Here is a 16,515-nt window from a genome sequence, read left to right as displayed (position 1 = left end):
TGGTCCAAACGTGGAGCTGTGAAGGCTGAACTCTGCTGACAGTACTGACACAAACTCACAGCGGCAGGACGAGCCTCGGGCAGCCCGACACAACTGACCTCTTGACCTGACTTTGTGTTTGCACTGACAGCTCAGTGTCACCCACACAACACCTGCTATTAATAATCAGGTAGTAGAATGATGCCAATTAGATCTGTGAGAAGATGTGCTCCTTCAGTAGGGATTAATCAGCACAGTAACAATGGCTTTGTTCAAAGTGACTAGAATTCACTTTCCAGCAGAGTTGATTGTTGTAAAACTTATACAGTTTTTGTTTTCTGTTCTGGTCCCCAACCCCTACAATTTTGTCCAACAAAAACAACAACAAAAAAAAACACAACCTGTAGATTCACCAAAAGGTCAACAGGTGAAATTTCTCAGCATCTGCCAGAATAAACTAAATAAAAAGTGTCATCTCCAGGATATGAATCATGTAATCTACTGAGATTTTATTTAGTGCTCTAATTAGACTGGCATTAGTGCTTTGGGATGAAATGAAGCTTGCACCTTTTACAAAATTTGTTCCCTGCACTGTGAGCATTTTAATACAAAAAAACCGAAGCATTAAACTGAGCGCACAGGTGTGCCTGAGTGCAGTCCCACAGAGCTAACTTGAAACACCCTCTGCTTCACCGCATAAAAAGCACACCATTTGTTGTATAGAAATGGAAAGGTTTGACCCAAATTGGGGCCTTTCATCAGTGAAGCAGAGATATTTGTGAAAGGTGGCTGTCTACATGCAGCAGTCAAAGAAAGAGAGATGAAGGGGGTTTTGAAAGGGCAATGGGTGCTTTGGTCTCCAACATCCGTATTGATTTATTTAGCAGAAGTACTCGTTGCAAGCCCCACGATGACCTCTACAGAGAGTGAAAGGATGATGATCATTACAATCAAACATACAAATCAAAAAAGGTAAAAGCCACAGTGAAAGAAAAGGCAGTGAGTCAGCTGATGCAGCCTACCAGACTCACTTACTGTATAGTGGATGAAGCAGTTATACACCAGGGAATCTGTCCACTACCTAAAAGCTTAATTTTTAGCTACTGCTACTATGTCTCTGTACAAGTCCACTATAAAAGTAGAAAACTGCAGTCATGCAGAAAAAAAGCTTGTGTTTGTGTGCAATGAAGTGTTCTTACATATTTTCAACTCCATGCATGTCCACATTGATGCTTTTTGTCCTTGCAGCTCAAGTCTTCTCTCACTCCCTCTTTCTTCCTGTTTGTACTTCATTTCACTTTTTATCAATTTCTGTCTCTTTCATCCTTTCCCACCACTCTGCTTCCTACAACCCTCTTCTCTTCCAGTATTCCCAGTGGCTTTGGCTTTCTTGACACAGTGGTTTTGCACAAGTTGTGGAAGAGGGTTACACATTTAGCCAGTGACGTAGTTTCTCAAATCCCACTTGATCTTCTCCGTCCTGCCACTTGTTTGGTTTCATTTACTTCAGCAACATGATTTATCAAACTGCTGACATTCATGCTTACAAGATAAACACCAACAGCCAGTACTGGCTTTTTAAGGCGCAGATACCAAACTTTACACCAATACAAAAGAAAATATTGAAACTCCAGAGGCCCGCAGTGGCAATAATGAGTCAGAACACCTTAAGAAACCGTAAACCCCGCATTTCAAGGAAATAACCGAAGGAAAAGACTTGAAATGTTTATATGCTGTCAAGAGTTTGTTGCACAATCTGTCAACTGCACCTAAAAGCAACTTTAACTCTAATGCACTGTGAACCATCATTTAAAAAAAAAAAAAAAGCCCACCATATACTGTACCTTTCGATCTACATCATGACTAAAGAGAGAAGATTTCTGCTCATCTACAGCTCTGGCTGATGGACTGGAGCTGACTGCGGCAAGCTGAGCAAGTGTGCAAGCAGTTTCAGACTTGGCGTGACTCATTCCTGGCTAGAACTAAAGTGATTTTTTTTTTTCTTTCCCCCAGCCATCTGTCCATCACTGCCACTTCAGTCGATGGAACACAAAGTCAATTAAATCACAAAAACAGCGTCTCCTTTGTCAAAAAGGAGACAATGGCAGCAGACACAGCAACCAAGTGCGAGAGATGTGTGACTGCTACAAGAACTGGTTACTAAGAACTTACTAAGAACAGAGAAATAAAGTTCAAGTCAGCAGGAACGTAAAAGAGAAAGAGATTGTCAGTGCGTCTGTGACAAAGAGGGGGAGGAGTAATATGCTGTATGACAAAGAAGGAACCTCTTTATGAATGTCAAGGTGACACTGACGGGCCTTTAAGAAAGTGTTTACCCAGCACTCAATAAGCCGAGGCATTAAATAAGAGAATTGTCCCTTTCAGGCTGTCAATCACATGAAAACACTGCCTTCAAACATAGTTATAGTTAGAAACTTGAACAAGCATGATGGAGAACAACAACTAGAGACCAGACATCGTTTTACTGTAAACCAAAAAGAAGTTAAAAAAAGACAAGATGAAAAGAGAATAAGAATAGTGAATATTAAGCCTAAAAGTTGATTTCCTATAAATTTATCAAATAATAGAAATATGATGTTTATATAAGGATTGTTATATAATAGGAACAGTTTTCTGGGAATCCACTTGATGAATCAAAAATGCCATTTTATGCCTGTCAGACTGTTGTATTTGGCATCATTTGTGGACACAAAGCAACTGAAACAAAAATGTGTTTCATGGCGTGTTGGCAGGAACAAAATGCCTACAGTTGTCTCTTATAAGACACAACACTAGATTTATAGCTTAGAGTAGCAACTATAAGTGAAATTATTCTCAAACACAGTAAATCTCATATTCAGAGTCTTGTCCCTCAACATATGACCAGTTATTGAGCTCTTAATTTATTGCATTTGGTTCATCCTTTGAGTCTGTTGTGGTTTTCATGAACTGAATGGTTTTTCTTTTCCTCTGAAAAAAGACAGATGCAATTACTTAACTAAACAAAAAGTTAGTCTTCATCTGTACTGTACATCCCTGCTAACTTGTGATCGCCCTCACAAAGGATCAAGTTCAAGTAATCAAGTTTAGAAAGTTTATAGCTTAGTACAGTTATTCGGAAACAGTAAATCCAAAATCCATGGTCCTGACACCCAACATGCTGCCAGCATTATTGAGCTTTTATTATTCTGTAACTGAAGCATCAGCCAGATGTTTTAAATATGCTAATTGTCTGTTTTGCGATATTATAAATGAGAGCACATTGTTTGTTTGTGTGAATGAAGTGTTAAATAGAGGAATATTTAATGGGCTGCAGAGTAAAGATGCTATTATTTGAAGAGAAAAGGTAATGCTGTCTGCTATGCAATGGTGAAAATTAAAGCTTTAGATAATCAAACCATTATCTAAACTAACTTAGTCCTAATCAGGGTAGTAGGGGGTCAGGGGTGTTGGGAGTCAAATGTTAGGTGGAAGGCAGGGTATATCTTGAACAAGTGGCGGGTTCATCACAGGGCTACAGAGAAATACGAGACAAGTGAAGACGAATGTAGAGCTCTTAATATTACCGCCTTCTCACAGCAAAACTCCACATGTTGTTGCTCCAATTACCAAAGAATCCAATCACAGTGAAATCTAGTTTAACTGTTCCTCCCCTCACAGGTTCCTCTGTGGAAAGAGAGAGCACCATAATAGGATAAGTGGTGATTAAGATGATACTGTAAAAAAAGACCAGAGGCCGCTCTTTGCGGCTACAGTATTTTATGCTTGTGTCATCAATATTCAGACAGTTTCCTGTACGAAGCAGGCAGTAAGATGATTGATGAGAGCTGGCTCAGCGAGCAGAACGAGCTTCTTACCATCCTGAGAGGGATGAAACAAACCGCTCGAGTATAAAAGCGTTTCAGCCTCATTGATTTTTTTTTCTGTACAGTGATAAATAACAACTCTGGAACAATTTCAAACCAAACCAGTGGTTGTATAAAAAAACAACCCCCCCCCCCAAAAACAAAAAAAACAAAAAAAAACCCACTGAGCTTGTTAGGAGGGGTGAAAAAAACAAACATAAAAAAAGAGATTGCACAGTATTCTCCCTCCATTTAATCTGCCAAGCTAGAAGTGACTGTATTCTAACTACACCTTAATAAATAAATAAAAATACTTTCATTTTTATTAAACATTATTAAAAGCTCGAGATTGAAGGCTTAGAAACAGCTGAAAGTTCATACAGAAACCCTAATGTTTACTCGGTTCTGAGTATATCTGGCTAATATCATGGGGATGATTAGAAATCAAAACAAAGCGCTGCAAGAAGAAAATACAAGTTTCTCACGACATCAACTTAGATCCATTTCAGGGTCGAGATTTTTTTATTTTTCAGATAATCCTTATGTTTTTAAAGCTTTTTATTTAGTTCTAGTTAAATATTTTAAACCAGCAGACTTTATTTTTCTGCTCTATGTTCTTTTAAAACGAAATTCAAAATATGGATCAAAAACGACAAAAAGTTGACCGTTGTACTTTGTTCTGTTCTCAGATCGCACGTCTGAACACCATCTTATCTCTTTAGCACCACTTCAGCTGGCTATGCTAACTCATCTTTCCACGGCTGTCAGTAACAGAGTGATATACAAACACTTCAGCACACAGAAGGCCACACTTTAAATGACAGCTCACAAATATAAGAACTTCTGTGTGTTTGAATAATTGATAACTCTAGATCCAATAAAGACTGAGCAGCTACAGATTAAGTAGTTATCTCATACGGCCACAAAAACAAATAGGCTACAGAGAAAAAAAGGACAAATATATAACAGGCATATACACAGTAGAGCACAAAAATATCTCATGAAGTCATTTTATCTTATTGCAATATTTGACAAATTCATAAAGTATGTACTCTGCATGGTATTGATCCAACTATTTATAAATAAAATAAGCAAAGTCTAGTTTTATTATGCTGGAGCAGAAAATACATATTGTTTTTATGTATTCTAAAATTAACCTTTTATTGTATAATTGCTCTTATAAAATGCTCCTTTAATAGTTGAATAACAGTGTAGTGTAATGGTTGTTGATGAATATTTAGTCATCACCATATTCTCGTAAACAGGACAGGAAATTGCTCAAATATGTACTCAAAACTTCTGTGGACATCACATGTGCTCATTTACACTCAAAACAGAAGACACAACCCTCTTCTATAGCAAAACTAAGTTTAAACCAGGTTTTGTGTCCTCTGTTAGTCTTTAAAACAAACAAACAAACAAACAAATAAGAAACTAATTTTTGTTGTTTTCTTTTCCCCCCTTTTCTTTAGTTGGTAACAAGCAATTCAGCTCCTGACTGTAAGCTCATTGTGGTCATACAGAGTTCACAAATTCACACTGGATCTCTTTTTAAATCTCTTGTCCTATAACAAAAAGTTACTTGAAAAACACTCACTGTTTCCAAAAAGATGACTAGCAGACAAACAGAATTTGCAGGATTTGCCCCTTTAAATCCTGCATTAATACTCTCCACTTTCCTGCAGTTGAAGCCCTTCCTCTTTGTTCAGACGCAAGAGGAGAGAAGTAACGCTCAGAAAGGTTTAGCACATGTTTATACAAACTTACCAGATCTGACTCCTCGCTCGTGGAGTAAAACATTTCTGTACTGTTCAGCCAGACTGGGAGAAATCTCCTCAGCTGCTGCTCATCTTCTTTCGGAACACGAGATCTTCTTCCAGCCGGGCTGCTTCACATCTACAAATCCCCCTGTCCCACTTCCAGAGGTTGAACAACTCTCCTCGTGCACAGAAAGTTTCAGCCAGAGGAAAAGTTTCAGTCCTTCTTTGGCCTACTTTCGTCCCTGAGAGGCAGAGGCAAGTCAAACGTCTTTCCCACGCTGGAGGAGCACTCCTTCAGAGCACCGCGACCGTCCTCCAGTCCCAAAAAACAAGCCCCACTGCCCCTCTTTCTCCTCCCACATACCCACACACTCTCCCTGTCTCTCTCACACACACAGCTAGTTAGGAAGTAAGATCTCCAGCCAAAGGGGCCAGCCTGAAAATTCCAGAAAACACCAAAAGCAGCTGCAGAAGCTTTTAATGTCTGAGTGCGAGCGTGTGATCTGCAGAGTTTACATGTGTTTTACTTTGCTTTCAAGAGGTTACACTTGGCAGAGAGGAAGGCTGAAGGATCTGAACTCACTGTGTCGACACAACACATGCTGCCGAGACCAAAATCTCAGGAAGTAATTATCTTCACTGCATCGAAAAAATGCCATATTTGCTTTCATCATCGACGAGATGAAAACCAGTTAAACGTTCCGTTTGCTCACATGAAGGGACGTGATCATACTTGGGTTTGACTTTACATCTGAAAGTAAGTTTCTTAGAAAGAATCCAGCATAATGCTTTTACATCTATTAACATTACAAACATAAAAGATGGCTAAGCAATCAAGAGACAGAACAGCTGGCACACATCTTAGAACTGTAGCGGTTACTTAGAAGAAACTTGCAGCAGATTCATCTTTATGATCTGACATCAGAGACACTGTTTGGTTCTTTGTAATAAAAGCTGCTCAGAGAATGCATCCAGAATCCAATATTAGATTTACCAATTACAGTAAAACACAAGTTAAAAGCTCAGTTGTGAAGTCATAACTAATCTAAATGTTCCAGCTGTAAAACAGAAGCGAAGAACAGAGCTAAGTCAAATAAAAGCAACAACACACAGATGAGACTATCTCCAACCTGTACAATCACACTGATTCTAAGCTTTATCCAACATTCTGTTCAATCCAGATTTGTATTTTTTTTTCTAGCGGGGAAAAATGTTTTCTGGGCAGTCCAACTTAAATCCTAGATTATATTGTGTTTGATCAGGGTTAACCTCATTCTGAGGATTATCATTACGTTGTGTGCTCGGCACGTGACAATCTGTGGGACTGTTACTCCCGTTTGACCATGACAAATGTTTTAAGAACCCAGTGCATTTGCCTTTAGCAAATATCTAAAATAAAATAAAAAATACTTTCAAAATGCCATTGCGCTTTTTGGGTTGTGTCATTTTGTATGAAATCGGCTGAATAACATTAGTTTTACTATCAATGTGAGTGCATAACAGTAAAAACTAAATATAGTTGTGTAAAGCAACAAGGATTATGTCAACAGATGAATTGTACAAAAACTGAAAAAGGAAAATATTAAATTGAAGTTATTGTAATAAACAGCATGTTATCAGATGCACAGATAATCTCTTTCTCTTGCCTTGATGTTAATATCGTAAACTACAACATACAACGATGTTCTTCAATTATCAGCTATGAATCAATGAGTTCTTTAAGTGGGCTCTGACTGATCAATGTTCAGTTCTTCTACAGCTTGGAATAAAGTCCTGGAACTGCCTTTGGCTTATCGATCACTGTACAATCACTGTGACGTCAGCAGCCATTCGCGCAGACAGGAACACAAAGGCCAACATGGATAGCTTACAAAAGCAGCATGCAGAAATCGAACCATGAGGAGGAATCAATCCCACATAAACCAAAACTGCCAGCAGGAGTTTCCCTTTCGTACAAAGTCACCTTGCAGTGCATAAAGTGACTGACATGATTCATTAAAACCACCGGCTTTAACATTTTGCATTGCTCACATTAATTAGCAAGTCTTCAAGGAATTATTATGTATTCTGTTGATTTAACCTACAGCAGATTGATCTGAATAATCAGTTTTATTTTGGGTCATTACACTCGGGGCACATGTAATAACTCAAAGTACATCGAACATAATGCTACCAGTTTAAATGTGTTTACCTTAAACCATGGCCAAATGCGCTCAAAACAATGAAGCATTTGGGATTATAAATTATTCTATAATGCAAAAATTGTCATTCTCAACATCTCATTAGAAAGGACAAAGCAACCAAAAACAGGCAACCGTATTGATTTTTACAGGGCAGTGACAGAGTCATTATATTACACTATCATCAGTGTTTTATTTTCTGTCAGAAGAGCGATCAAAACAGGCCACAGAAGCAATGTTTAGTAAACTTAAATAGACCACTAAAAGGCTAAAGCACACTAGAATTAGATAACTGAGAAAATGTCAGAAAGGTCTCTGTAAAATGGTTTTGCCTTGCCAAGAATGCTATTATACAAATGAAACTCTCCAAGAAGCTTTCAAGTGCTGCTGGATAAATCTTTCACTTTGTCTAGTAAAAGGGAAAAAAGAAGATCCCTCACAAATGGCCACCATTAAATAAAATATTGCTTTCTTGGTGTACTTTAATTCAGCAAGTAGAGTGCTGTATTCAAAGACATTACCTTTAAAAAAAATCAGGATTGTTTATAGTTAAAATGATATAAAATTACAAATCTCAAATCTTGTGGATCTGAGGTGTCTTCTTTCTTTTCTTCTTTTTTTCTGTGCTATGAAAGGTTTTGATTGGATATTTTAAAAAAATCAATCATATATTTTATATAGTCACTTTTATTTAGACTGTTCAAATTTAAAGGACTAGTTGGTATTTTCCTTTTATCTCCAAAAATAAAGCTGAAAGTTGGGATAGCAGATTTAATGGAAAGAAGATTCACTTTCCAGCACATTTACAACAACAAGCTGGTGAAGATTCTCAGTCATCACATGGTAAATTAAAAAAAAGGTCAAAAACAAAAACAACTGGACTTCTATTTATTCTATTCAGAATAGAAACATATACAATGTTTTTTTTAGACTTTGGCTACTTGTTGAGTCATTTTCAGTCCAGTACTTGAACATTTTTGGTGGAATGTTTTTTTGTTGTTGTTTAAATCACTTAACTCTAACTTGTGAATTTTTCAGTTTTCGAAACTCAAAACCAGTGTTGTGTCAATACAACACAACCTAAAGAACCTAAAGAAGGCTCTTTACAAACTACGAGTACTTACTTGGCAGCTTTTTTGCAACAGCAGGTAACAAGTTTGACAGAGTACTCCTGGGAAAAATGAGACATATATACATGCCCAGACCCAAAAGCCAATCAGCTTCCAGGAAGAGCCTGCGGTTTGAATGAACAAGAACGTCAGAACCAATCAGCTAAAGAGAGGGTGTCATGACACGTACTTGCTGAATTAAAAAAAAATAAAGTATTTAAATAGAATGTCTTTATTTGCAGGTAGTCATAATATACCTTTGCATCCACAAATACAAAATGTTCTTTTTGCAATCAGTCACAAATACACAATCTGTTTTAATTTCTTTCTCTGAATTTCTCACAAAATCCAAAGCAAAGTATAACAAAATAGTATTTTAGCACAAAAAAGGTGATTCCTAAAAAGCTATTAGATGAAATCCTGACATACAGAAGATGATGATGCTCTCTGACAATATGAAAATGAGTCAACATATTTTCTAGACTATTTTTCAGTATGTTTATGACTCAAAATCTAATACAGTATCACTAGATGTAATGAACTTCTATGCACATTTACACCTTTAAAAATGATAAAAAGAAATCCTCTATACGATGCAATTAATCTTCAACAGTGTTGTACTGATCCTGTTCCAAACAATCATGATCAGGCTGGAGAATCCATGCTGAGTCTGATCTGACTATGATTCATGTCTAATGAACGCCCCAGGGTCTGCAGCCAGCATCAGACTGAGGTTACCTAGCTACACCACATGCCAGGCCGCTCGAGCCTCGGGACCGTCTCTAATTACAGATGATGAGAGGAAGAGGTAAAAGGAGGACGAGAGATCAGGTGAAAAAGACCAGAGGAAAACAGAAGGAGGGGATGAGATCGAGAGGTAGTAGCCATTGTTGTCGTTTCCTGTTGCCTCCTGGAGAAAACAAGTAGTTTATCTGCTGTTTTTCTTTCCACCAAAGGACATCCCATCAAAGCTGAGAACAGCAATAAACCTGGGTAATCACCACAGGAAAAAAAAAGGACTAACATTTCTCTTCTTGGTAGCAAGAAACATCTGATTTTAAACATCACCTATTCAATCACAAAAGGAGATTCCTAAACTGTTGCAAAACACTAAAAAGTGGCTGCCAACTCACCCTTAAGATGTGTCTAGTCCGCGGAGACAAAGGAAGCCAGTCGAGCATGTCAGAGGGAATGAACATCACGAGCTCAGAGGGCGCAAACACTTGATGATTTCTGAATTGCTGACTTGTACAACTGTTTGCAACGTCTAGTGGCTGTGGTGCTTCGTATGGTGCTAACTGAGTCACTTCTGGCTCGCTGAACACATCAACACATCGGCTGTTCCACATGGAGTCATAGGAAAAACTCTTCAAATGGCAAACTAGGACTGTTGTGACCAATACAGTCATGCAGGGGTCAGGAAAGCAGAGGGTGACGCAAGTTGTGATACAGCAAAACTTTACCAAAAGGAAAATGCAGCCATTGTCTCAACCAGATGGTGAAAGAATATGGTGAACAAAGTGACAAACAGTCTGTTTTTAGCCCAATACCTGCTGATTTAACACATAGGGGTTTAGGTTAATTTTGGTCAATGAAGATGTTGCCATGTTTAATTTTCCTGCCTTTCACAACCTTTACCCTCCATTTGTCTGGCCAGGACAGTAAAGGGAAACAGAAATCAGCTGACATAAGTTAAAAAATAATAATAATATCAAAACAAAAAATAAAAAAAAAACATAATTCCTTTCAGATTTGACTTTTGTTTGCAGAACAGTCATGCTTTTTCTTTTCTAAAGACAAAAACACTTGGTGTCTGGTTCATATTTAGAAGCCTGACGATTCACTTCATTACAACATTAACTTTTCTCTGACTCACAGACACACAGTGTAGTGTCATTCACAGCCACCTGTATGGATGCGTGTGACTTCACCGCAGTAAACCTGCTTTGGCAAATCAGTAAAGAGACAAATATTTCTCTGAATCTTCATGGTCAAGAGGCCACGTTCCAAACTGCACACAGAAACACCCTCAGAGGTGATTGCTTGTTGATCCTCGGACTCTCTGTAAAAAATTGCTTCTCGGAGTAAGAAGATTTAAATCTGCTTCAGCCTTTCAACTTATCAAGGATTTAGTGTAGAAGAAATGACTGACACGAAACAAAAGCTGAAAAGAGATTCTTTTTTTGTCCTTAATACTGGTAGCCTAAATTGAGTATTTTTAAAACATTTTTAACAGAACTAAAGTGACCACTTAATTAAGTTTTTGTTAGTATTATGCTGGAAACAGGAAAACAATATTCATTATATTAATGGAGAAGATTTGGTAAATTCCTGCATGATCAGCAAAGATGTTTAAAGGTTTAGAGCAATGTTTCTGTGGGGTAAATCGCCTTTATCTCATGCACTCATGAGACCACATGAGCAGTGTGACATTTATACCCATGGGGTTTGTCCTGCAATTTCTCAGCTTACACTAACCTTTAAAAACAAACAAAAAGGAAAAAAATTAAGTATGTGAAAACTTGGGCTAAATTTAATAAAATTCAAAATCAGGACCACACGATGATTCATTAGTTTCTGATGTAGATCTAATCTTTACACTCCAGTTTAGTTTTGAAAAGCCTCAAAATATGGTTATAAATTACAAGTCCCATAAAAACTAAAACACAGAAACTGCAATGTAAAGCAAGCAAAACAAAAACCTTTTACAAAGCTACTCATACACAGGTAGTGCTTATATGGAAATATGAATATCAAAAAAGGTTTTGGAATGGGTCTTAATGTATTAAAAACGACAAGTTATATCATTCTACACAACAGTATTTGGATCATTGTGCAAACAGAAGATTCAGTTGCATATTTATGTTGTTGGCCTTGTGTGAGTTGAAAGATGATCCTGCAGGTTGATTTTCAGAGAAAAGCCTTGAGCATGCAAGGCTGGTTTAACCAAACTTAAAAGGAGAGAATAGTCCAGTAACAATCCATGAAAAACTAAACTAAGTGTAATTCCTGCAGAAAAGCTTCATGCTGTCACACACACAAAATAACCCCACCAGCAAAGATTTCCCTCCAAAAAATAAATACTATGAATGAGGCAAAAGTTCACAAAAACAAAACTTGTGCAAACTCTGGATAGAGAAGTAAGTGGAGGATTTACAGGAGCAAGGACAAGCTGCATTTTTTTTTTAAATGTTTTTGTTTTTTTACCTTTTGCTTCTTAGACATGCTCCTTCTCCCACAAAGGCTGGTACACCTGTGTTGCCTGTCTGCTCCACAGCGACTGTAATGAATTATGCAAATCCTGTTTTTTGTTTTTTTTCTTTTCCTTCAGAGTACAATGACCCAGAGATGCAAGCAGCCTGGTATAAAACAGCCAACCTCTCTGCCTCAGTCAAAAGGAACAATGGGGACTACTGTGCCGCCTGCCAAGTAGCTCTTAAATACAACTTGAGTTGCTGCTGAGGTGAAATCTACAGAGAAGGTGACACATGGCCACAGTGAAGTACTCCTCCAGCAGTAAGTGTCAAGCTTCAGAGAAGCAGACACAAGAGTCTCTTTGAGGCAGATCATATATAGACATGGACACAAGTTGACACATTTACACACATTCAGACACACAAACACAGTCAAGTGTTTAAGCTTGGCGGTGTGGCTTGCCCTGAAGTTTCTCTTTAGCTGGCTTGGCATTAGGCTTTAATTTGATAGTCTGACATCTGTTGCATGGGCAATTCAGCTATCTGAAATAGCCCAAGCCAGCTTGAACCACACAAACATGCTCCACAGAGACAAACATGTCTTAAAACTTCCAACAATATCGAACAGTTAGCGGTGACATTCAGCCTTCTTGTAATGTGATACTGAGCTGGGCTGCAGAGGCAGAAAAGACCACTGTGGTAAAACATGTGACCTCCTGCAGCTGTACAGCCGTTATCAGGCACACAGTCAGATGGTAATAGCACCATCTGGAGTTCTAATCTACCCATCCCTGTGATTACAAATGTGGCCCTCAAAGTCATTAAGCTTATTATACAGACAAGTGGATACCTGGGCTCAGCGCATAGCAGAGGTGCTGCAGTAGTATTTAAAAGGCTAAAGTTTCTGCAGGATACCAAATTGACCCTAGAATAAAAATGACGTATGCATAATATGAACTTAAAAATGTGAGACCAAACAAAAGATTAAGCCATAGTTTGTTAAATGTTTTGTCTTGCTTTTTGTCTGACTGCAAATTGTTTTTTTCCCAATAAACTAATTTTTAATACGTTTGGTGACTTATAGTAGAATCAACAACAAAAAACTACGTCTACAGTCCACCAACCACCAGCCCACATAAAATGAACACATTTACCAATATGAAGTAAACACGAGTCTAACTGTAAGTCAGGTTTTTGTTCAATTTATTTCATTTTTATTGATGAAGTTACTCTACCTAAGTTTCATGTTCTGGGAAAGACATTCTGAAAGTTTCATTTAAATCCACCCAGTGGTTCATGAGATATGCTGACAGACAGACACCCATATGCCTTTTATCTTTCAGAAAAAGAAATAATGTTCTGATTGTAAGGACATTGGCAAACCATTTCATTGTTTCAATTGGTAAGGGTGTTTTTAACTTTTCAGCTCTTTGCATGCAGGAACATTCAGATTCAGCGTGAGGACACAGAAAGCAGCAGCACGACATATGTGCCATATGGGTGTGTTGATGGAAAGTAGAGCAGTGTTTCCCTCCGGAGGAAAACACATAAGTACATCTCTATGCACATGTGCACATGTACACTATACTGGACAAAATAATAAGTATTTCAACCATCAAACACAGACACTTACATTGAGGACAACAATGTGGCCATCACAGAAATATAATGTAGCTTTATTATCAGTATTGTTTTATGTCTGCTTTCCTTTGTTAAGCACTTTGGGTCGTATTTGCATTAAAAGGTGCTGTATAAATAAAGCTGATTTCTACCTGACGGTGAGTATTTGCACAAGAGGGTTTAACTGAGTTGGTAAAACAAATACAAAATCAGATAAAGAAAATGTTCACAAGCAGAAAGTGCAGTCAGTAGTAAACAGTAACTCCATACTATAATGTTCTATTCCCTGCCCCCACCACTGTCTTCCCAAGTAGCTGATTTCATCCCTGGCAAAGCCACTCTCACTATAATCTGCCCTGATCCGTCTGCACTGGCAAAGAATCAGATATCAGATGCACAGAAATTAAAAAGCCTGTGTCATTATGACAGGAAATGCTGACATATCTGCTGAGATTTTATTACTGCTTATAACAAACAGGTTAGTTTTTTTTCTTTTCTAAAAGTTCATTTTGAAGTCTTTTGTTGGATTTCTTATAACACAGGCAGTTTTAGCAGACCGGTGAGCAGATTTCATAAAATGGGCATGCACTTGCTTGTAGTTATATAATATCTAAACCTCTAAGCCACTCTTTGGAATAGCTAGTGGATTTAAAAACATATATATAAAAATCAATGATAGTGTACAGTCTTGACATAATCTGTTGAACAAGAAAATCTTATCAATATGATGCAAAATGTCACAGATTTAGCTGCTAAGAAAAAAATGAAACAATCAAGGCGCCATACTGATCCCATCCTCACACACCTCACTTACCCATGAGACATTTTTATTCTTGTTTTGTTTGATCATGGCAGCATGTGCAGGCCAGTAACGTGGTGAGAGGAGTCCCCCTCCTCAGCAGATTTCAGCCCTGCAGTCTGTTTCGCGAGCAGGTTTGAGCGGGGTCAGGGGGTGATGGCTGGGGGCACATCAAGCTCATCCATAGGTCATCATCTGTCCTGCAAACAAGCGAGCCCACCACTTCTGTTCTGTCTGAAGCCAGCACTGGAGACGTATCCCATCACACTACATGCAGAGGAGGAAGTTTGCAGGGTCTTTGCTTCACGAGGCAAAAAGTCACAACTGCTTAAAAAAAAGTCCACTGAATTGTAAAGTCTCCTCCTGCTGATAGTACTCAATAACCTGATGGACTGATGATGAATTTAAGCTTAGTATGAATATGAAACATCCGTGCAGCTTTAACCCCGCCCTTGTGAGCCACGCCATGTGCCCAATCAGGGAGCAGATCACTGTGGCCAGCTCCCGGGGGTGAGCTTATAGAAGTATTAGAATGAACATACTGAGTCTCTAAAGGAGGGAACAGAGAGAACAGAGCCCACCTCTGACAAACACAGATATCAGTGAGTAAATAAACCGAGAGCAGCGGTGCAATTCTTAATTAAACACTTTTTTATCTTCTATAAATTCTTTGTCCACTCATTACACTTCATTTTTATCTCCACTCTCTTCCTCTTCAATTACCTAACACCACTTCTTTTCCTCTCAGCTCTTTCCACCTTTCTTCTCTCAGGGGTGTATCTTCTTGTCTAGCTGGTATCTGTTGTCATGGCACCTCTTTCCTAAGAGACAAATACCATGGCAGATAGTAAGAAAATGCTCAGCAGCTCTCTCTTTCTGTGTCCTTTCACTGTGAAGTTGCTTTGCTCTCTGGCCCAGTTTTAGATCCTCTCTTCTGAATACCAGTTTACAGAAAATGTTACCTTGGCCTTCTTTTTACTTGACTTCTGCAACCTAACTCAGTGTCCTCAGTCAGATTGGAGAGCTCCTCAGTTCTCACAGGCACTCTGTACAAGTTGGGTCAGTTTACTCGTAAAAGCTAAGTAAAGACCATTAATGCTGATTTAAGTGACTGGAATTAGTTGAAATGTGTTTGGTGAAATCTTAATGGATCAATCTTTCATTTAAACTCTCTAAAACTTACATCAGAACTTTGTTTTCTTCAGTTACAGCTTTTACTCTTTGCATTTTTGTTATCTCTTCACGCTAATGTAATTTATGTAAAGTCTTTTGTTAAGTTATCTGAAGTATTACAATCTTAAAGTAACATTTAGGCGAATATTAATTTTATTTTTACTGTAGCTATAGTGCACCTCTTTAATTTGGAGTTGCATCATATAGTTGATATGTACTATTTTTAAATGAAAGCTTGTATTAGGAAAACTGATTAATTCTAGCTAATTAAAATCACAGATAGACAAAAATCAGACAACACCAAATACCAAACACATATTCAAAACTTTAACTAAAACAGTACACAGCTTCTAATCCATGTTTGCCAATCTAACTAATTTTTTTTTTGGCATGCATTTAGGCCAGCATCCCTCCTCGGGTGGACATGGTTGTCTCCCTCTTTCTGTTGTTAATTGGCCCCAAAGAACATCTGCTCCTATTTTCACTGATTCCCTATTTGGCCCGAATGTCCTGCCCGAGGTATGAATCTAAACTACACCTCTATAACACTTTGACATAAATTTTATAATGTCTGTTGGCGGTTAGAGCAAACAAATTACACCAGATACAGTCAGCATGTTTTTGTTTGTTTGTTTTAGAGACATGGTGAAAATTAGAAATGAGTAAAAGTGTGAGTCGTGGTTGGTATTTTGGCCTACACTGTTTAAACCTAGAGGATAATTAGGCTTTAAAATAAAAAAAAATAAAAAATCACTGACATATTTCTTTTCAAAAGGCATGTGTTGTACTGTAGTGTGATAAAACTTAAATTTGGAACAGGATCTTCCAGAAACTGGAAACCTCACAAAACTGATGG

General features: G+C 37.9%; 1 protein-coding gene across 5 annotated transcripts in view; it reads right to left on the bottom strand.

Annotated features, from left to right (window-relative positions):
* cacnb2a (calcium channel, voltage-dependent, beta 2a) overlaps positions 1 to 16,515 on the bottom strand; it is a 52,267-nt gene that overhangs the window by 23,200 nt on the left and 12,552 nt on the right. The window contains exon 1 of one of the 5 annotated variants that reach the window (XM_017406656.3): positions 14,502 to 14,833. The exons of 3 other annotated variants lie outside the window; for them this stretch is intronic. In XM_017406656.3, coding sequence (XP_017262145.1) covers positions 14,502 to 14,537 — 36 coding nt within the window. In that variant the 5' untranslated portion in view covers positions 14,538 to 14,833. Of the gene's footprint in view, positions 1 to 5,591; positions 5,916 to 14,501; positions 14,834 to 16,515 lie in introns of those variants that run through there. One more of the 5 variants, XM_017406657.3, reaches the window with a different exon arrangement.

The sequence above is a fragment of the Kryptolebias marmoratus genome, linkage group LG21 (assembly GCF_001649575.2).
Source record: "Kryptolebias marmoratus isolate JLee-2015 linkage group LG21, ASM164957v2, whole genome shotgun sequence".
NCBI classification, from domain to species: domain Eukaryota; kingdom Metazoa; phylum Chordata; class Actinopteri; order Cyprinodontiformes; family Rivulidae; genus Kryptolebias; species Kryptolebias marmoratus.
Note: the sequence above shows the minus strand (reverse complement) of the source record. Positions and strands in the feature narration are given on the sequence as shown.